Source organism: Lipotes vexillifer, unplaced genomic scaffold, assembly GCF_000442215.2.
Source record: "Lipotes vexillifer unplaced genomic scaffold, Lipotes_vexillifer_v1.1 scaffold844, whole genome shotgun sequence".
NCBI classification, from domain to species: Eukaryota; Metazoa; Chordata; class Mammalia; order Artiodactyla; family Lipotidae; genus Lipotes; species Lipotes vexillifer.
In genome coordinates this window covers 262,805-285,432 of record NW_006782254.1, presented here as the reverse complement: position 1 = coordinate 285,432, position 22,628 = coordinate 262,805, and the positions used below count along the sequence as shown (strand labels likewise).

At 38.4% G+C, this 22,628-nt stretch overlaps 1 protein-coding gene across 1 annotated transcript in view; it reads right to left on the bottom strand.

Annotated features, from left to right (window-relative positions):
* The window catches only part of ZYG11A (zyg-11 family member A, cell cycle regulator), a 62,652-nt gene that overhangs the window by 29,199 nt on the left and 10,825 nt on the right, over positions 1 to 22,628 (bottom strand). The window contains 2 exon segments of the mRNA XM_007455050.1: positions 7,284 to 8,035; positions 20,152 to 20,317. Of these exon segments, the coding sequence (XP_007455112.1) occupies positions 7,284 to 8,035; positions 20,152 to 20,317 (918 nt within the window).

The following is a 22,628-nucleotide window of genomic DNA, read 5'->3' as shown; positions in this document are numbered from 1 at the left end:
GCCACTGCAATGAGAAGCCCACTCGCCACAACTAGAGAAAGCCTGCTCACAGCAATTAAGACCCAACACAGCCAAAAATAAAATAAAATAAATTTATATATTAAAAAATAAGATGTACTACCCAAAGTGATCTACACATTCATGTAATCCCTACCGAACTCCCAACAATCTTTTTTGCAGAAATACAAAAACACCTCCTAAATTTATATGGAATCCCAAGGGAGTCACACATCCTGATTTCAAAACTTACTACAAACCTACAATAATCAAAACAGTGTGGCACTGGCATAGAGACCAAAAGAATAAAGTAGAAAGCCCTAAAGTAATCCCTTGCATATATGGTCAGATGATTTTTCACAAGGGTGCTAAGGCAGTTCAGTGGGGGAAAGGACAGCCTTTTCAAGAAACTGTGCTGAGAAAATTAAATATCCACATGTAAAAGAATTAAGTTGTGAAACCTTACTTAACACCATATTAAAAAAATTAACTCAGGGACTTCCCTGGTGACGCAGTGGTTAAAAATCTGCCTGCCAATGCAGGAGACACGGGTTCGAGCCCTGGTCCGGGAAGATCCCGCGTGCCGCAGAGCAACTAAGCCCATGCACCACAACTACTGAGCCTGTGCTCTAGAACCCGCAAGCTACAACTACTGAGCCCACGTGCCACAACTATTGAAGCCCGCACACCTAGAGCCTGTGCTCTGCAACAAGAGAAGCCACCTCAATGAGAAGCCCATGCACCGCAATGAAGAGTAGCCCCTGCTCACCACAACTAGAGAAAGCCCACACGCAGCCACAAAGACCCAATGCAGCCAAAATTTTTTTTTAAATTAATAGTTTTTAAAAATCTTACAATAAAAAAATCAACTCAAAATGGATCAAAGACTTAAATTTATGACCTAAAACTATAAAACTCTTACAAGGAAACATGGGGCAAAATCTTCACAATATTATACTTGGCAGTGATTTCTTGGATATGACACCAAAGGAACAAGCAACAAAAGAAATGCAGACAAACTGAACTTCATGAACAAAGACAACCCAGAGAATGGGAGAAAATATTTGAAAATCATATATCATAAGGAATTAATATCCAGACTACACAGAGAACTCCTATAACTCAACAACAACAACAAAAAAAACCCCAAGCAACCTGATTTAAAAGTTGGCAAAGGACTTCATCAGACGTTTCTTCAAAGACATACCAATGGTCAATAAGCTTCTTATAAAAGATGCCCAATATCACTGATCAGTATGGAAATGCAAATCAAAACTTCAAGGGATTTCTCTGGCGGCCCAGTGGTTAAGACTCAGTGCTTCCAATGCAAGGGAGCGTCAGTTCAATCCCTGGTCAGGGAATTAAAATGCCACAGGCCGCACAGTACAGCCAAAAAAATAAATAAAATAAAAATTAAAAGGGTTATCCCTGTAAAAAGAAAAAAAAACTTCAATGAGATACCACCTCACATCCATTAGTATGGCTACTACTAAAAAATTTAAAAACAGGGATTTCCCTGGTGGCGCAGCGGTTAAGAATCCACCTGCCAATGCAGGGGACATGGGTTTGATCCCTGGTCTCAGAAGATCCCACGAGCCATGGAGTAACTAAGTCCATGCGCCAAAACTACTCAGCCTGCGCTCTACAGCCCATGAGCCACAACTACTGAAGCCCGTGTGCCCTAGAGCCCGCATGCCACAACTACTGAGCCCACACACCACAACTACTGAGCCCACACACCACAACTACTGAAGCTCACACACTCTAGGGACCACGTGCCACAATTACTGAGCCCGCGTGCTGCAAATACTGAAGCCCACATGTCTAGAGCCTGTGCTCCACAACAAGAGAAGCCACTGCAATGAGAAGCCTGGGCACCGCAACAAAGAGTAGCCCCCCGCTTGCCACAAATAGAGAGAAAGCCTGTGTGCAGCAACAAAGACCCAACCCGGCCGAAAATAAATTTAAAAAAAAATTTTTTAAGTCTCTTTTAAAGGCTATTTACAATAGGCAGGACATGGAAGCAACCTAAGTGTCCATCGACAGATGAATGGATAAAGAAGATGTGGCACATACATACAATGCAATATTACTCAGCCATAAAAAGAAACAAAATTGAGTTATTTGTACTGAGGTAGATGGACCAAAGTCTGTCATACTGAGTGAGGTAAGTCAGAAAGAGAAAAACAAATACCGTATGCTAACACAAATATATGGAACCTTAAAAAAAAAAAAAAAAAAGGTTCTGGAGAACCTAGGGGCAGGAGGAATAAAGACACAGATGTAGAGAATGAACTTGAGGACATGGGGAGGGGGAAGGGTACGCTGGGATGAAGTGAGAGAGTGGCATGGACATATATACACTACCAAATGTAAAATAGCTAGCTAGTGGGAAGCAGCCGCATAGCACAGGGAGATCAGCTCGGTGCTCTGTGTCCACCTAGAGGGGTGGGATAGGGAGGGTGGGAGGGAGACGCAAGAGGGAGGGGATATGGGGATATATGTATACATATAGCTGATTCACTTTGTTATATAGCAGAAACTAACACATCATTGTAAAGCAATTATATTCCAATAAAGATGTTAAAAATTTTTTTTTAATGTCTCTGCTAACCTTTAAAAAATAAAAAATTTAAAATTCAAAAACAGAAAATAATATGTTGGCAAGTATGTGAAGAAAATGGAAGATCTGTGCACTGTTACTGGGAATGTAAAATTGTACAGCTGCTGTAGAAAACAATATGGCAGTTCCTCAAAAAATTAATAGAATTACCATAAGATCTAGCAATTCCACTTCAGGATATATACCAAAAGAATTAAAAGCAGGGTCTTGGGAGTTCCCTGGTGGCCTAGTGGTTAGGATTCTGGGCTTTCACTGCTGTGGCCCATGTTCAATCCCTGGAACTGAGATCCCTCAAGCTGTGTGGCACAGCAAAAAAAAAAGGCAGGGTCTCGAAGAGATATTTGTATACCCATGCTTGTAACAACATTATTCACAATTACCAACACAGCCAAAACATGGAAGCAACCCAAGTATTCATCGATGATAAACAGACAAGCAAAATGTGGTAAACACATAATGGATGTTATTCAACCTGAAAAAGGCAGTATGTCACAACATGGATGAACCCTGAGTACACTATGCAAAGTGAAATGAGCCAGTCACAAAAAGACAAGTACTGTATGATTCTACTTATATGAGGTAGTTAGAATAGTCAAAATCATAGAGACAAAAGTAGAATGGGAGTTGTCAGGGTCCAGGGAGACGGGGTAATGGGAGTTAGTGTTTAATGGGTATAGAATTTCAGCCTTACAAGATGAAAAGAGCTATGAAGATGAATGGTGGTGACGGTTGAACAAAATTATGAATGTAGGTAAAACCACTAAACTATACACTTAAAAAAGATTAAAATGATAAATGTTATGCTATATGTATTTTACCATTCCCTCCCAAAAAATGGGAACATGAACTAACACAGGGTGATTTCCAAGACATACTGCTTAGCAAAAAAAAGCAAAGTGTAGAGTACATATACTATGCTACCTATTGTGTAAGAAGAGGAAATTTAAAAACCTAAATATATGTGCTTAGTACTTTGACTATACTCTCAGTCAAGAGGGAAAAGAAAGAACTGCAAACACATCAATTTTTTTTAGTAGGTTTGTGTTTCAAAGTAGTATAGGTGTGGGACTTCCCTGGTGGTGCAGTGTTTAAGACTGCGCTCCAATGCAGGGGGCCCGGGTTCAATCCCTGGCCAGGGAACTAGATCCCACATGCATGCCACAACTAAGAGTTCACATGCCACAACTAAGGAGCCAGACACCCACAGCTAAGGAGCCCTCCTGCTGCAACTAAGACCCGGCACAACCGAATAAATAAATAAATAATGTAAAAGAAAAAAACAAGTACTATAGGTGTAGCAACTCTGAAACTATTTTATATGTGTTGTAGGATTAAGCAAATGTGCTGACGCTTTTGAGAGCCAAAGTTCTCAGTGTGGGAAAGAGAGATACAAATACAGAATGTGGAAGGGCAAAGAAGAGTGTGAGGATGGTCACTTGGAAGTATCACTTTTAAACTTACTTCATCTGTTTCTTGGCTCTGTTTGCTGAAAGGGCTTAAAAACACATCTAGTGCTCAGATATTGGTTTCCTCCTAAAAGGAACCAGGGCTTCTGGGAGAAATGTCTAATTCCAAGGCCAAAACAGAGAAGTATAAGAAGCCTAGAACATCTTGGTTTGCCAGAAAGTAAACAAGTACTCAAAATAATAACAACAACAAAAATGGGGGCATGTAAAAACTGACATGGGAGCTCTCATTGGCCAACCTGTGACAAATTGAGCATCAAAATAATTAAGAAGAGTAATGAATTATAAATCACTGAAAACATCAGGAATCAATGAGTCCACATTGAGGATACGTTAGACTTGCTAAATGTAGAAAGAGCTGGAGTTGGAAAATCACCACTTTGCAACCACTGCAGTAAAGATTGGTTCAGGTAAGAAACATCGATGGATGCTGTATCTAGATCAGAAAGTTTGATGAGGACCAGGATATTGGCATAGTCTTCTAATATCTTATATATTGCTTATTAGTTTCAAGAGGAATAGTATTACCTATGTAGTGTAGGAACAATACAACAGTATATAGATAATATTTTATCTGCACCTGGTTATTTTACCTAGTACCTGAACAATACTTTGACCAAGTGATGAAAAGTAACTTCACTAATGAGTGGCACTGTGTGCTTCCTGTTGTAATATACTTGGGAAGGACACAACATCCCTTATGTGGTATTCCGGGCAGAGATGGGAGAACCTGAATATAATTATGAGGAAGCATCAGACTAACCCCAAATGAGGAGTATTCTTCAAAAAAGCCAACGAAACAATGCTGGTCTGTATTCTTCAAAAATATCAATGTAACAAAGGACAGGAAGGACTAAGGAACTCTTCTAGTTTAAATTATAAAGAAATATGACAACTGAATGCAGAAGTAATCCTGGACTAAAAGGAAAAATATTTTATAAAGGGCATTACTGGGATAATATATATAGTAGATTATATAAAAGTATTGCATCAATGCTAAATTTCCTGAAATTTGAGCCTATCCTTGCTCTACGATATACAAACTAAAGTATGTTAAGGGGCAGAGGGGCATGATGCATGCAACCTACCCTCAAGAAAAAAACTCTGTGCGTGTGTGTGTGTGCACGTGTGTGTACACGTGCATGCAGAGATAAAATATGAAAAAACAAATTTGGAAAAATGTTTAAAGTTAGTGATCTGCAAAGTTAAAACCTATTTCAAAATAATTTTTCAACTACTATACATAGATCAAAGACCTACACATTATTAAGAATCTAAACGCTGGATACATTCTAAAATTTTTTAAAGTTTTGTGATCATCCAGATGTAAGAGCTGAAAGAGAAACAAAGGATAAGCCATAGTAAGGCTAAGCAGAAGACCAGATAGCTGTTGCATCACCCTCTCTCTCCAGGGCTTCCTATAGATGTCATTACAAAACAATCCTCAAAAGGGATTCTTGCTACGCCCCACCAGTGGATCAACAAGGGTTTCTTAGCAAATGAAAATGTTACATGGCTTTTAATACTAATGGCGGGTGCCCTTTCCACCCATTTTAAAGCAATTAAGTACACGTTGCCCACTCTAACATTGGGTGCAGAAAATAACACATACTTGTTCTGTTAGGTTTTCACTAACACTTAATTTTATCCATTTTAATTTAAGCAAACTTTTGATTAACCCAAACAAAAATACTTAGTATATTTTGCATCTGATTCGAGCAATACATATTTCTCTTAAATATAAGATTTTCTGAAACACATCTTTTAAACTTACCATACCTTACACTCCACGTTAAGTCTAGATTAAGATCTTTAGAGTTTCTTAGTACTAGGAAGATTATGGTCTCTCCTCTCCATCCCCACAATATCCAACACTGTATATAAGGCATAATTTAAAATTTTCAAAATAAACTAAACTTACATGTATACCAGGTAAAGTTTACTGAAAGAAAACTTCTCTCATTTTCTTTTGGTGTACCCACTTTGACAGTATCTTAACTACATGCATAATCTGTCTACCACTTGTCCAATATTACTGTATATATCAGGAGTTGATGTGTTAAAATCTATTTTTTTAATCACTGTTGTCTTTTGATCATTGTGACGCTAATGCCATTAATCTGAAACTGGCCTAGGTGTTCATTCATGGTAAACAATTCTCTACTATACACATTTAATTTGAAAGTTCAAATTATCTATTTGTAGCTTAATGATGTAACTGATGGCTTCCACCTTCATTAACAAGCCAGAAAATTAAAAGGACTTTAAAATACAACAATTGCTATTTTCAAATCAAAAGAATAAAATTGTGAAAACTAATGACTGTAAATCACTTTTCTCTCTCACCCTAGGAAAAATTACATAAGCTATAATTATTTTTTTAAAGGGGTTCTTTTAAAGTGGTGGTTCTGAACCTTGGCTGAACAATAGAATTACATGCAAGCTTTCAAAATCTCGATGCCCAGAACAAGTCCCAGACCAATTAAATCAGAATCTCTGGGGAATGGGACACAAGCATCAGTGTATTTTAAAGCTTCCAAAGTGTTTACAATGTACAACTGAGGTAGAAAGCCACTGTTTTAAAAGAGAAATATTCTAGGACATAAATATTTAAATATATGCTGCTTTAAAAACAGCACCATGAGAGGCTATAAACATATTCCAGCAGTGTTCAATATTTTTTACTTAAGACTCTTTTAAAAATTGCTTTTTGTCATACCTTCACCAAAAATGGTGTTAGGCATATTGATCACCTGCCTTATTCATTATATTTAGCTGTTACTAGAGGTGAAAACACTAGTTTTAGAGTCACAAAGACCAGGATACAAGTCCCAGCTCTATCATTTAATACTTCTATGACTGTGGATAAGTAGCTTAACTTCCCTGAGCTTCCATTTCCTCATCCATAAAAAAAACAATGTGCATGACATCTGGCACATAAGAGGTAATGTATAAATGGCTCTGCTTATCATTATCAAACCAGACTAGAAGATGTGGAGGCTAGGACTGTATCTTGTTTAAGGTTATATTTTCACAACCTACCACACAGTAGCTACGCAATAATTCTTAATTAAGCTCCTTAAGAATTTTTTAATCTGTCTTTGTAACCCTAATGCCTAGTACAGATTCTGATATACAACAAAAACTTTAAAATGTTTTGAACAAATGAAACAAACTTATTTCAGTAAAGAACAAACCCTCAAGTCTTGCGCTGTAGCAAAGAATTCAGAATAACCAGCATCCGTAGCCAATAGTCCCACAAACTGCATCGCAGGCCGCTGCTGTATAAACAGTTCTACAGCTTCATCAGTGATGCAACTGCCCCCAGAAATGTCCAGTGACACAATGTTAGGCAGAATATCCTTCTGCTGTAGCAAATGAAAAGCTAGATCTGACTTGAGTTGCCTGTGATCAGAAATATCAAGGTGAAGCAGACATTTAAGTTCTCTAATGACTGCGAGAATCTGTGGCTTGGTCATGGTCAGGCATTTTAGATAGTGCATTGTGAGAGATCTGAGTCGATCCTTACAGGTAAGGAGTGCAGAGATGTTAGTGACCAGAGTATTTGAGATATCCAAGCTTTCCAGTCTGGGTAACTGAGAAACATTAGCCAGGTCTTCACTATGAAAACAAACACTGAAAACACTTAAGATGCGAAGACCAGTGAGCTGACCAAAGAACAACAGTCTTGAATTTCGAGGGATGCTTGTTGAGTCCAACAGGAGACATCGGAGGTTTTGCTGGATCCAGCTATTGCTGCAGAGTCCACTTAGGATGTCTGGAATTGAGAGGTCAGTGTGTACTGCAGTAGCATCCAGTTCAATGAGTTTGTGATGGCAGAAGGCTTTTATGAATGCAGCTGTAGATATCTTAGCTTTTTGAATATTGACCAGCTTCAGTTTCATTTGGTTGCCTCGGAAAATGCTTGCCGTTCTATCAGTCAGCTTGCCTATAAGAGAACCAGAACCAGCTTGTAATAACAACTAAATCTCATGCCTTTTCCAGGAGGTGTTATGGCCAAAGAACTTTGACAGATGCTAATAATAACAACAATAATGACCTACATTTACCGCTTACTCTGTGCCAAGCACTGTTCTAAACCCTTTACTCAAATTATCTCATTTACTCTTTACAATAACACCATAAAAGAACTATGATTATTACTATCTTATAGCCGAGGAAACTCAAGCTTAAAGAGGTTAAGTAACTTGCTCAAGGTCAAAATGTGTGGCAGAATCAAGAATCAAAACCAGTTTGACTCCAGAGCCCACAGTTTTAACCACAGCAATCTTGTTCACAGAAAAAAAAAGAACAAAATAAAAGAGGTAGGTAAGTATAGGGTATATAATATGAAAACAGCACTAATGACTACTTTTAACCAAATTAGTGCACAGCCTTTGGTAAGTCACTTACCTCTCTAGGCCTCATTTTCCTCATCTGTAAAATGAGTGGGTTATACTAGATTTCATTTAGAAACGATTTACTAAGCATCTTCTATGTGTGAGGTCCCATGTTAAGTAATAGGCTCACAAGGTAGACACCTGTGACCATAAAGAATTCAGTCTAGGAAGCATGTCAGGCAAATAAATTATTATAATAATGTATTATATCCAATGGTGATTCATACCAGGTATTGAATTAATACAAATGAGGTTAACATCAGGGAAGGTTTTTAAGATGGAATATCAGTTTCCCAGGGTGAAGGTGAAGGGTGGAAGAACATGCCAAAGACATAGGGGCACAGAACAACAGATTTTTCAGAATGACCCTAAGTAGATCAGTGCTACTGGCCCATAGCGTACAAGGGGAAGCATGGCTGGAAATGAAAATGGAGAGGGAGGTAAAAGGCAGATGGGCCTGTAAACAAAGCTAGGAAACTCAGACATTTACCCTATAAACAATAATGAACAACTCAATAAGCAAAAAAAAAGAATGGTCATAATTATTTTTTTAGAAAGACCAATTATGTGATAATGTAAAAGAATTAGGATGGTATTTGATGGGAATGAGATGGGGCAAGAGATTATTAATGATTTTAATGATGAGAAATGAAAGTTTAAACTGACAGAACATGGTAGCTGAATGGACTAGGGGAAAGAACTGAGGAAAAAGGTGTATAAGATGATTCACAAGTTCCCAGTTTGAGTTGGGCTGTGCTACTAAGATAGGAAAAAGGAAACCCCAATATTCAAGGCTTTGAGAAGGAACTTATTACATTTATTCAACAAATATCAAGTGCTCAAGGTATGCAAAGTGCTATGCTACATGCTGAGAATGGTGAATGAGATAGACATGGCTCCTGCCATCTTGGGGTTTATTTACATCCTAGAAGGAGAACACAGATACAAAAGAATATAAAACAAGCAGAATACTACTAACATTAAAAATGTAGTCAGTGTTCTAAAGGAAACAAACAAGACAAGAATATAATATAGGGGTGGGGAAAAGGAGGAGGAGGACAAGAATCTTCTGTCTCTCGGTGAGGTACGAGGAGGCGACATTTAAGCTGAGACCAAAAGGATATGAAAAGCAAAGGCAGCTGTCATTCCAGACATGAGGAGCTAAGACCTGATATGGGAAAGAGCTTGGCTTTTTCTGTGAAATGAGAGAAAAGCAGTGTGACTGAAGCATAGTTGGTAAAGGGGATACCAGCATCTGACAGGTTAGAGACAGAGGCAAGAGTCAGACCTTACAGGCCAGGTTAAATAATTGGCATTTTATCCTAAGTACAAGGAGAAGCCTTTAAAGCGTGGCAGAGGTGTAGACAGATCTGATTAAGGCATAAGAGGACTGCTCTCTGCCGTGTGGCAGAGCTTGGCGAGGGGCAGAATTGAGGTAAGGACACCATCTGGGAGACCAGGAGAGAAGTAAGAGAAAGGTGTCAATGACAGGGGCTAGGAGGAAAAGAACGTTTGAGATATGTTGTTGTTGTTGTTGTTGTTGTTGTTTTGTGATACGCGTGCCTCTCACTGTTGTGGCCTCTCCCGTTGCAGAGCAACAGGCTCCGGATGCGCAGGCTCAGCGGCCATGGCTCACGGGCGCAGCCGCTCCGCGGCATGTGGGATCTTCCCGGACCGGGGCACGAACCCGTGTCCCCTGCATCAGCAGGTGGGCCCTCAAACACTGTGCCACCAGGGAAGCCCAAGAGATATGTATTTTGAAGACAGAAAATGTGTCAACAGAATCAAGGGTAGAGGGAGGAGGAATGAAAAATGACTCCTAAGTCACTGAACAACTAGGAAGATTTGGAGATGGGAGGACATGGCAGTGTAGCAGATCCTGTGATGGGACACCAGATCACATTTAAAGATAAAGGACTTACTACTTGAGCTTCTGGGAATGCCACCAACTGAGAGCCCTCATCTATGGGGACTGCATCAGCTGAAAAGAATGGTCATACCACTTTCCCAAGACTGTTTTGGGAGGTATAAAGATCCAGCCCTCACGCCCTAATGCAACACAGATCTGAGCAGTTATTCCACTTTCAGGACTTCCCATAAGATCAGCCGAGGTCTTCTCAGTTCTACATATTTTAAATCTAAAAGACTGAAGCATAAACATTTGGAATTAATCAGCATAGAGACAGTATTTAAAACCATGGGAATGGATGACATGAAAATGTAAGAAGAAGAGGAACAAGGACCAAGTACCAAAAAGCATCTACGTTTAAGATCAAATAGCAGAATGAGGAATAATAGCCATGATAATAACTAACCGTTTTTGAATGTTCTGAACATTTTAGATATACTAACTCCCTGAATCCTCATAAAACCCAATGAAGTATGTATTATTATTAGTCATACTTTACAGATGAGATGAGGCATAAGGAACTTAAGTAACTGGCCCATGGAAATGGTGGCAAACCCAAATAGTCTGGCACCAAAGCCAGAACTCTTACCCTTTCTGTACTACCCTTCAAGGGAAGCTAGATGAGCAGACAGATAAGCAGCAGCCACTGAGGTAGAAGAAAACCAAAAGAATATGATGATTCAGCAGCCCAGAGAAGAGTTATAAGATACGTAAGAGGCACCCTGGATATGTGGTTCTGGAGCTTAGAATAAAGACCTGCACTGGAAAATCTGGGAAATTCAAGTAGAAGTGGTAGCTAAACCAAACAAAACTACCCAGGTAGTGTACAAAGTGAGAAGGGTACCCAAGACAGAAACTTGAGGAACATAAAACATTTAACGTATATACGGAGAAACAGAGGCATACAAACGAAATTGTGGAATAGTAACCAAGGATAAAATAAAAAAACAGAAAAACAAAGTACTCTAAGCCAGGAAAGTTGAGAGTAATAAACATTAAGTCATACATACAAGAACCCCTCATGATTTAATAAATCTAGGAAGGTAACAATCATCTATGGCCACCAAAAGTGAAAAACAACCAGGCAATCAGACTTTATTAACACCCTTAAGTATAGGGCACTACCAAACATCAAACCTGAATCTGATCAAGCCTCTACCTCTAATTTCCAATTTATAGGAATCACAAGGATCAGAGAAACATGTCAAATCATTGCAGTCAAACAATGGTAAAGTCCAGATTGTAGGACACTTTACAAAACAAATGAGCAGTTTCTCTAAAAAAAAAAAGAAAATAACTGGAAAATCCCAAAATACATGGAGATTAAACAACACACTTCTAAATAACATGAGTCAAAGAAAAAATGTGAAGAGAAACTGAAAAATATTTTGAATTAAATGAAAATGAAAACACAACTTATCAAAATCTATGGGATGCAGCGAAGTCAGTGCTTAGAGGGAAAGTTATAGCCCTGAATGCATGTATTAGAAAAGAAAGATCTAAAATCAATAATCTAAGTTCCCATTTTAGGAAACTAGAAAAAGAAGAGCAAATTAAATTCAAAGTAAGCAGAAAAAATGAAATAAGAATTAGAGCAGAGGGAGTAACATCAGCAACATGGCAGAGTGAAACACTACCATGGTCTCTCCCCTTCAATCTACAACCAATAAAACATCCATCCACAATGCACATACAAACAGCTCATACAACTCAGTATCAAAAAAACAAATAACTCGATTTTAAAATGGGCAAAGACCTGAAAAGACATTTCTCCAAAGACATGCATATGCCCAACATGAAAAGATGCTCAACATCCCTAATCACCAGGGAAATGCAAATCAAAACCACAATGAGATGTCACCTCATACCTGTCAGAACGGCTATCATCAAAAAGAACACAAATAACAAATGTTGGTGAGAATGTGGAGAAAAGGGAACCCTCATATGCTGTTGGGTGGGAATGTAAATTGGTACAGCTACTGTGGAAAACATCATGGAGGTTTCTCAAAAAACTGAACTACCATATGACCAGCAATTCCACTCCTGGGTATATATCCGAAGAAAAAATGAAAACACTAATCTGAAAAGATACATACACCCCAATGTTCATAGCAGCATTATTTCCAACTACCAAGATACAGAAGCAGGGCTTCCCTGGTGGCGCAGTGGTGAAGAATCCGCCTGCCAATGCAGGGGACACGGGTTTGATCCCTGGTCCAGGAAGATCTCACATGCTGTGAAGCAACTAAGCCCGTGCACCACAACGACTGAGTCATCACTCTAGAGACCACAAGCCACAACTACTGAAGCCCATGTGCTTAGAGCCTGTGCTCCGCAGTGAGAAGCCACCACAATGGGAAGCCCATGCACTGCAACAAAAAGTAGCTCCTGCTCTATGCAACCAGAGAAAGCCCACGCGCAGCAATGAACACCCAACGCAGCCAAAAATAAATAAATAAAATTAAAAAAAAAAAAAAGACATGGAAGCAACCGAAGTGCCCATCAACAGATGAATGGATACCAGCCTTACAACAAATGTTAAATGAACTTCTCTAGGTGGGAAACACAAGAGAAAAAGACCTACAAAAACAAACCCAAAATAATTAAGAAAATGGCAACAGGAACATACATAAAGATAAAGAGATAAAGAATGTGTGTGTGTGTGTGTGTGTGTGTGTGTGTGTGTGTGTGTGTGTGTGTGTGTGTGTGTATAACATTTATATTTATATATTACATTTTTATATATAATTTTTATATTTATATATTTTATATATTTATATTTACATAAAATGGAATACTACTCAGCCATAAAAGAGAACAAAATTTGCCCATTTGCAGCAACATGGATGGATTCAGAAAGCATGATGCTAAGTGAAATAAGTCAGACAAAAAAAGACAAATACTGTAAGATATCACTTGTATGTGGAACTTAAAAAAAATACAGCAAACTAGTGAATATAACTGAAAAGAAGAAGACACACAGATACAGAGAACAAACTAGTGATTACCAGTGTGTGTATGTGGGCAATAATAGAGGTAGGGGACTGGGAAGTACAAACTACTGGTGTAAGAAAGGCTACAAAGATGTACTGTACAACACAGTAAATATAGCCAATATTCTATAATAACTGTAAATGGACTGTAACCTTTAAAAATTATATACAAATTTGAAAATTAAAAAAATAAAGAGGATGAATGATGTACCAAAAAAACCCTATTATCAAAATGGCAAGAAATAAGTACTGGGAACAGTGTATGGGAACCCTCATATACTGTTAGTGGGAATGTAGATTGGTGCAGTCACCATGGAAAACAGTATGGAGAGTCCCACAAAATTACAAACAGAACTGCCATATAATCTAGCTATCCCACTTCTGGGTAGTTATCAAAAAAATACAAAAACATTAATTCAAAAAGATACATGCACCCCTATGGTCATTGCAGCATTGTTTACAATAACAAAGACATGGAAACAATCTAAGTGCCCATCAACAGATGAATGGATAAAGAAGATGCGGAATATATACAATGGAATACTACTCAGCCATTAAAAAAAATGAAATCTTAGCATTTCTGACAACATGGATGGACCTTGACGGTATTATGCTCAGTGAAATTAGTCAGAGAGAGAAAGACAAGTATCATATAATTTCACTCTTATGTGGAATATAAACAAACAAAATATGAAAAACTAAACCAAACAGAAACATGCAGATAGAAAAAACACAGTAGTGTTTATCAGGAAGAAGTGGAGGGGAGGGCAAAACAGGTAAAGGGGATCAACTGTATGGTGACAGAGGACACTAAATTTTTGGTGGTGGGTACACCGTATTTCTATAAAGAAGTAGAAATATATTCTGTACATGTAAAACTAATAATGTTATAAACCAATGTTACCTCAGATCAATAAAGGAAAATCAATAAAACCGTAAGCTGCTTCTTTGACAAGACCAATAAAATCAGTAAGACTCTAGCCAGACTAAAATAAAGAGATAAATTACTAATATCAGAAATGAGAGAGAGGACATCACTACAGATCTCATGGACATTAAAAGGATATGATGGGGCTTCCCTGGTGGCGTAGTGGTTGAGAGTCCGCCTGCCAATGCAGGGGACACGGGTTTGTGCCCTGGTCCGGGAAGATCCCACATGCCGCGGAGCGGCTGGGCCCGTGAGCCATGGCCGCTGAGCCTGCGCATTCGGAGCCTGTGCTCCGCAAGGGGAGAGGCCACAACAGTGAGAGGCCTGCGTACCACAAAAAAAAAAAAAGGATATGATGAGCTTCCTTGGTAGTGCAGGGGTTGAAAAGCCACCTGCCAATGCAGGGGACATGGGGTCGAGCCCTGGTCTGGGAAGATCCCACATGCCGCGGAGCAGCTAAGCCTGTGCACCACAACTACTAAGCCTGCACTAGGGCCCGCGTGCCTCAACTACTGAGCCCATGTGCCACAACTACTGAGCCTGCACTCTAGAGCCCATGAGCCACAACTACTGAGCCTGCATGCCACAGCTATTGAAGCCTGAGCGGTTGGAGCCCGTGCTCCACAGCAAGAGACGCCACCACAATGAGAAGCCCGTGCACCGCAACGAAGACCCAATGCAGCCAAAAATAAATAAATTTATTAATTTTTTAAAAGAAGGATATGAAAGGAATACTATGAACAGCTCTATGCCCACAAGTTTGATAACCTAAATTAAATGGACCAACTCCGTGAAAGGCACAATCTACCAAAACTCACACAAAAGAAATAGACAATGTGAATGGATCTGTATCTGTTAAAGAAATTGAATCAATAATTAATAACCTTCCAAAACAAAAAGCACATGGATGGGTTCACTGGTGAATTCTACCAAACATTTAAGGAAGAAATTGTACAAGTTCTCTACAATTTCTTTCAGAGCATAGTAGCACAGTGGATACCTCCTAACTCATTCTTTGAGGCCAGCATTACCCTAACACCAGAACCACAGAGCACCTGGGACTTTCCTGGTGGAACAGTGGATAAGACTCCACACTCCCAAGGCAGGGGGCCCAGGTTCAATCCCTGGTCAGGGGACTAGATCCCACATGCATGCCGCAACTAAGAGTTTGCAAGCCACAACTAAGGAGCCTGCCTGCTGCAGCTAAGACCTGGTGCAACCAAATAAATAAAAAATAAAAATAAAATAAAAAACAAACCACAGAGCTACTATGAAAGAAAACTATAGACCAATATCTCTCATGAACACAGATGCAAAAATCCTCAACAACAACAAAAAAACCTCAACAAAATATTAGCAAATCAAATCCAACAATGTATTTTTTCTTGGGATTGGGGGGCTGCATTGGGTCTTTGTTGCTGCACACGGGCTTTCTCTAGTTGCAGCGAGCAGGGGCTGCTCTTCGTTGCAGTGCACGGGTTTCTCATTGCAGTGGCTTCTCTTGCTGCAGAGCACAGGCTCTAGGCATGCAGGCTTCAGTAGTTGTGGCAAGCGGGCTAAGTAGTTGTGGCTCATGGGCTCTAGAGCACGGGCTCAGTAGTTGTGGTGCACAGGCTGTGGGATCTTCCCAGACCAGGGCTCAAACCCATGTCCCCTGCATTGGCAGACAGATTCTTAACCACCGTGCCACCAGGGAAGTCCCAACAATGTATTTTAAAAGTACATGTATATCCTATTTAGCATGAATAACAAAAAGGATTAAAAAACTATTTTCTATACAGAAAAACTACAAAAGATTGACAGTGAAATAGAAGATTAAAACAATTATAAACCAACTAGATCTAACAGAAATCTACAGAACTCACCCAATAATGGCAGAATATATATTCTTCTCAAATGCACTTGGAACAGTCTCCAAAATAGAGCATATATTGGGCCAAAAAACAAATCTCAATAAATTTTTTAAAACTGAAATAAAACAAAGTATGTTTTCAAAGTACAGTTAAATGAATTTAAAAATCAATAACAAAGAAATCTGGAAATTCAAAAGTATTTGGAAATTAAACAATACATTCCTTAAAACCCAGTGGGTCAAAGAAGAAATCAAAAGGGAAAAATCAGAAAATAATTTGAGATGAATGAAAAATAAAGACAACATACAAAAACTTACAGGATGCAGCTAAAGCAGTGCTTGAAGGAAATTTATAGCTCTAATTGCATATATTTTAAAAAGAAGCTCTCAAAACAATAACCTAAACTTCTACCTTAAGACACAGGAAAAAGAAAAGCAAACCAAACACAAAATGAGCAGGAGGAAGAAAATAATAAAAATTATGAGAATTAATGAAATGGAGGACAGAAAAGAAAATAAAGTAAAAAAAAAAAAATCAATGAAATCAAAAGATGGTTTTTGAAAAGATCAATAAAATTGACAAAACTTAGCTCTACTGACCAAGAAAAAAAGAGAACTCAAATTTCTAGAATGAGAATTGAAAGGGACAGAACTACTGACCTTGCAGAAATAAAATGAATTGTAAAGAAATATGAACAGACTGTATGCTGATAAATCAGATAATTTAAATGAAATGGATAAGTTCACAGAATAACACAAACTACCAAAGCTACTGAAGAAGAAACAGACAATATGAATAGACCTATAACAAGTAAATAGATTGAATTCATCATCAAAAAACTATCTACATATAGAGGCCAAGAGGGCTTCACTATTGAATTCTACCAAACATTTAAAGAAGAATACATACCAATTCTTCACAAATTCCTCTTAAAAAAAAAAAAAAAGAGAACACCTCCCAATTCATTGAGGCCAGTTTTATCCTGATGCCAAAAATCCATATAAAGACATGACAAGAACAGAATATCACAGACCAAAATCCTTTTAAATTATGGATGCAAAAATCTTCAGCAAATTACTAGCAAACTGAATCTAGTAATAAACAAAAAGATTTATACAATGTGACCAAGTGGGATTTATCCCAGAAAAGAAAGGATTAACATCCAAAAGCAAATTAATGTAATACACTACATTAAAAGAATAAAAAACAAAACCCACGTGAACATTTCAACAAATGCAGAAAAAGCCAACACCCTCTTCCTGATGAATACATTCAACAAACTAAAACAGAAGGGAACCTCCTCAGCCTGTTAAGGTCAATTACAAAAAACCCAAAGCTAAAATAACTCTTAATGGTAAAAGACTAGATGCTTTCCCTCTAAGACCAGGAAATGAAAAGGGTGAATGTTTCAATACTTCAACTTTGTATTGGAGGTTCTAGCCAGGGAAGTTGGACAAGAAAATCAAATAAAAGGCATCCAAACTGGAAAGGAAGAAGTAAAACCATTTCCATTTGCAGATGACATGATCTTGTATACAGAAAATTCTAAGAAATCCTTTAAACTATTAGAACACATAAATCAGTTCAGCAAGTTTCCAGGGTATATGATTAACATAAAAAATCAATTGTAGGGACTTTCCTGGTGGTCCAGAGGTTAAGACTCCGTGCTTTCAATGCAGGGGGCACAGGTTTGATCCCTGGATGGGGAACTAAGATCCTACATGCCACACAGCACAGCCTAATAAAAATTTTCAAAATAATTTTAAAAAATCAATTGTATTTCTGTACACTAAAAATGAACAATCCAAAAATGAAATTAAGAAAGCAATTGTGTAACTTCATCAAGAATAAAATTTTAGAAATAAATTTAACAAAGATGTAAACTTATACCCATAAATTAGAAAACATTGTTGAAATAAAGATCTATTTTAAATAAATAGAAAGCTCTCTCATGCTCATGTATTAAGGATTTCAGATTGTTAAGATGGTAAAACATTGGTGAAAATAACTAAAGATGATCTAAATAAATAGAAAGACATCATATTCATGGATCAGAAGACTTAATGCTGTTAGGATGGCAATAATCCCCAAATTGATTATACATATTTGATGTAATTCCTATTCAAATCCCAGCTGGACTGTTTGTAGAAACTGACAAGTCAGTTCTCAAATTCACATGAAAATATCAAGAACCCAGAATAACCAAAACAATCCTGAAAAAGGTGAACAAAGTTGGAAGACTCACACTTAACAATTTCAAAACTCACTACAAAGCGAACAGTAATCAAGCTACTTGGTACTGACATAAGGATAGACACATCAATCAATGGAATAGAATTGAGAGTACAAAAATAAACCCATACATCTATGGTCAACTGATTTTCAACAAGGATGCCAAGACTATTCAACACAAAAAAAGAACAGCCTTTTTAACAAATAGTGCTGGGACAACTGTATAGCCACGTGCAAAATAATGAAGCTGGACCATTACACCTCACGCCAAAAATTATTTCAAAATGGACCAAAGTACTAAACATAAGAGTGAAAGCAATGAAACTCTTAAAAGAAAATATAGGTGTAAAATCTTTAGGACTTCACAATGGCTTTGGCAATGGATTCTTAGATATGATACCAAAAGCATAAGTAACAAAAGATAAATTGGACTTCATCAAAATTAAAAACTTTTGTGAGTAAAAGGACACTATCAACGAAGTGAAAAGACAATCTATAGAATGGGAGAAAATAACTGCAAACCATGTTTGATGAGGGACATATCTTACAACTCAATAATAAAAGACAAATAACCTAATAAGAAATAGGCAAAAAATCTGAATAGAGCCTTCTCCAAAGAGAATAAAGAAATGGCCATCAAGGACATGAAAAAATGCTCAATATAATTAGTCACTAGGGAAATGCAAAGCAAAATCACAATAGATGCCACTTCACATCCACCAGGATGGCTACCAAAAAGTCAGATAACAAGTTTTGGTGAGGATGTGGAGAAATTTGAACTCTTGTTAACACTGCTGGTGGGAACATAAAACAATGCAGCCACCTTGGAAAAGAGTTTGGAAGTTCCTCAAAAAGTTAAACACAGAGCTACCATTTAATCCAGCAATTCCACTCCTGGGTATACACCCAAAAGAAATAAAAACATATGCCCACACACAAATGTGTACACTAATGTTTATAGTAGCATTATTTATAATAGCCAAAATGTAAAAACAACCCAATGTTCATCAACTGAGAAATGAATAAAAAGGGGTATATCAATACAGTGGAATATTATGCAGCCATCAAAATTCAGTAGTGATTGATGTTACAACATGGATGAACCTTGACAATACTATGTTGAGTGAAAGAAGCCAGACACAAGAGGCCACATGTTGAATGATTCCATTTATATTAAATGTTCAGAAAAGGCAAATCCATACAGGTAGAAAGTAGATTATGACTGCTTAAAATTAGGGTGGAATGGATAAGGAGATTTTTTTTAAAGTGATGAAAATTGACTGTGATGATGGCTGCACAAATCTGTGAATATACTAAAAAAAATTTAAAAATAACTGAATTGTATACTTTAAATGGATAAATTATACAGTATGTGAATTTTATCTCAATAATGTGTTACCCCCAAAAATTTTTCATTAAGAAAAAACTGTAACATCGCAAATTAAACATAGCTCTTTGAAAGCCCCACTACAATAGGAGGTAAAGGAAAAAAATTTAAAAGTTCATATTCACAAAGAAAAGAATGGGAGATGAGACTATAGCAACAGCAGGGCAAGCCTAGATGCAAGACAATTTCCATCAAGGGATCCCAGAAAGATTCGGAGAACCAACCTCCACACAAATAAAATGGGAATAACTTCTATATTTCTCACCGGGTTGCTGTGAGGAGCAAAACAGGAATTATATGTGAAAGTGCTTTTCAAATAGTAAAGTGCTATAAAAGTACACTATAAAGGAGCCTTATCATTACCTTGCCAAGTCATGACCCCAACGAATTGATCAGCTAATTCCTGAGGGAAACTCCAATGCTCCGGAAGACAAAGTGTTCCATCAGATCTTTCAGAACACAATTTCTCCAGGTTAGCAACCAGGACGTTCAGGCAGATGTTGACCAAAGAGTAGGGAGACGCCTCCTCCTAGCAAACAAACCCCCAAAGAAATTTGTTAGAACACATCTATAAAAATACAACATAAAAGTGGTCATGCCATACATCAAACTACTTAATGAGGATATCTTAAGATACATTTCCTCACTCTAATGATTTATATGTAATGAAACTACCTTATTCCAACTATTAACTGAATGGAAGACTTCTATCTGTTGTAGCTTCTGTTGCATCTTTAAAAAAAATTAAGTTCTCTCAACTCTTCACTTATCTCCTGTTCTCTGCCAGCCACTGAAAATACAGGGATGAGTAAGATATAGTTCTAATCCTTTTGGAGCTAACAGTTTAGTGTGGAATACATCCAATAAATCTGACAATTTCATACAACATAAGGGACTAATCAAGCAGAAATCACATGGTCATTCATTCAACAAATATTTATTGAATGATTACTACATGCCAGAGGATAAGAAGGCCTGCCTATTCCCACCCTCATAAGTGTTCACACTGGAAAAGGTTGCTATACCCTGGAGGTTGTAGAAGAATTAGAACTGACAGATGTAAGACATCTTCTCTAAGAGACTAGCATTTGTTCATTCTACAAATATTTGAGGGACTTCCTGGTGGTCCAGTGGCTAGGACTCTGTGCTCCCAATACAGGGGCCCTGGGTTCGATCCCTGGTCAGGGAACTAGATCCCACATGCCTCAACTAAGAGTTCGCATGTTGCAACTACAGATCCCACATGCTGCAACCATGACCCGGTGCAGCCAAATAAATAAATTTTCAAAAATATCTATTTGAAAGGTATGGCACTCAGACATGAAGAGAGAGTGATTAGCCAGAGATTGCATTTTTGTCAAAGGTTTCAACATGCAATACATTCACTGACCTCCACCTCACTTTTAACTGATTAAATTCCCTCCATAGTCCGAAGTATAAATTACTCCTTTACAAATATCCTCAACTCCTTGTTCCCTCTCCTCCATTACACTCTAAGACATTCTCCTGGAAGAACTTCACTATTCACCTCTTTTATGGCAACACCCAGCAGCTAATCATCTATGAAGAGGGGATGAGGGGACTTCCCTGGTGGTCCAGTGGTAAACAATCCACCTTACAATGCAGGAGACCTGGGTTCGATCCCTGGTCAGGGTACTAAGATCCCACATGCCACGGGGCAATTAAGCCCACACGCCACAACTACTGAGCTCACGCACCTCAACTAGAGCCCACGTATCCCAAACTACAGAGCTCACGTGCCCCAAACTACAGAGCCCACACACCCTGGAACCTGCAGGCCACAACTAGATAGAAGCCCCGTGCACCACAATGAAAGATCCCACATGCCTCAATGAAGACCCTGCATGCCGCAACTAAGACTCAACACAGCCAAAAATAAATAAATAAATATTTTTTAAAAAAGAAGAAGAGGGGAAGAGTCACGCAACATAGTATGTCATGGAAAATTCATAAACATTAACTTCAAATGAGCCCTCAGTAGCTGGAAATCCTTCAAGGTCTCTAGACAGGGCACTTTCTCACCATCAGGCAAGAATTATTTCATGCCTTCTACTTGTTCCTCAAACCCATTTCATGCTGGTAACAGAATCTGACTCATTTCAGTGAGAAAAATGAAGCCACCTCACTGTCAAATTTAGTTCGGAACTGCATGCCTCTTTTCCTTGTCTCCTCTTATATGGAAAACATGTACCTCCTTGCAAAGACCAACACTTCCACGTGTGCTGGCTGGATTTCATCCCTCCTGCCTTGGCCCCTCCTTGTTATTTCTTCATTCATGCACATCTTCAAACTCTCCTTCTCAAATGGATCATTCTTTTTTGTGTGTGGCCAGGCCACACAGCTTGCGGGATCTTAGTTCCCTGAGCAGGGACTGAACCTGAGCCCAGGCAGTGAAAGCACCAAGTCCTAACCTCTGGACCACCAGGGAATTCCCATCAAATGGATCACCCTTTTTTTTCCCCCCCAATAAATTTATTTATTTACTTATTTTTGGCTATGTTGGGTCTTCATTGCTGTGGTGGGCTTTCTCTAGTTGCGGTGAGTGGGGGTTTCTCTTCGTTGCAGTGTGCGGGCTTCTCACTGCGGTGGTTTCTCTTGTTGAGGAGCACAGGCTCTAGGCACACGGGCCTCAGTAGTTGTGGCACGTGGGTTTCAGCAGTTGTGGCACGTGGGCTCAGTAGTTGTGGCTCGTGGGTTCTAGAGTGCAGGTTCAGTAGTTGTGGTGCACGGGCTTAGTTTCTCTGCAGCATGTGGGACCTTCCCAGACCAGGGCTCAAACCTGTGTCCCCTGCATTGGCAGGCAGATTCTTTTTTTTTTT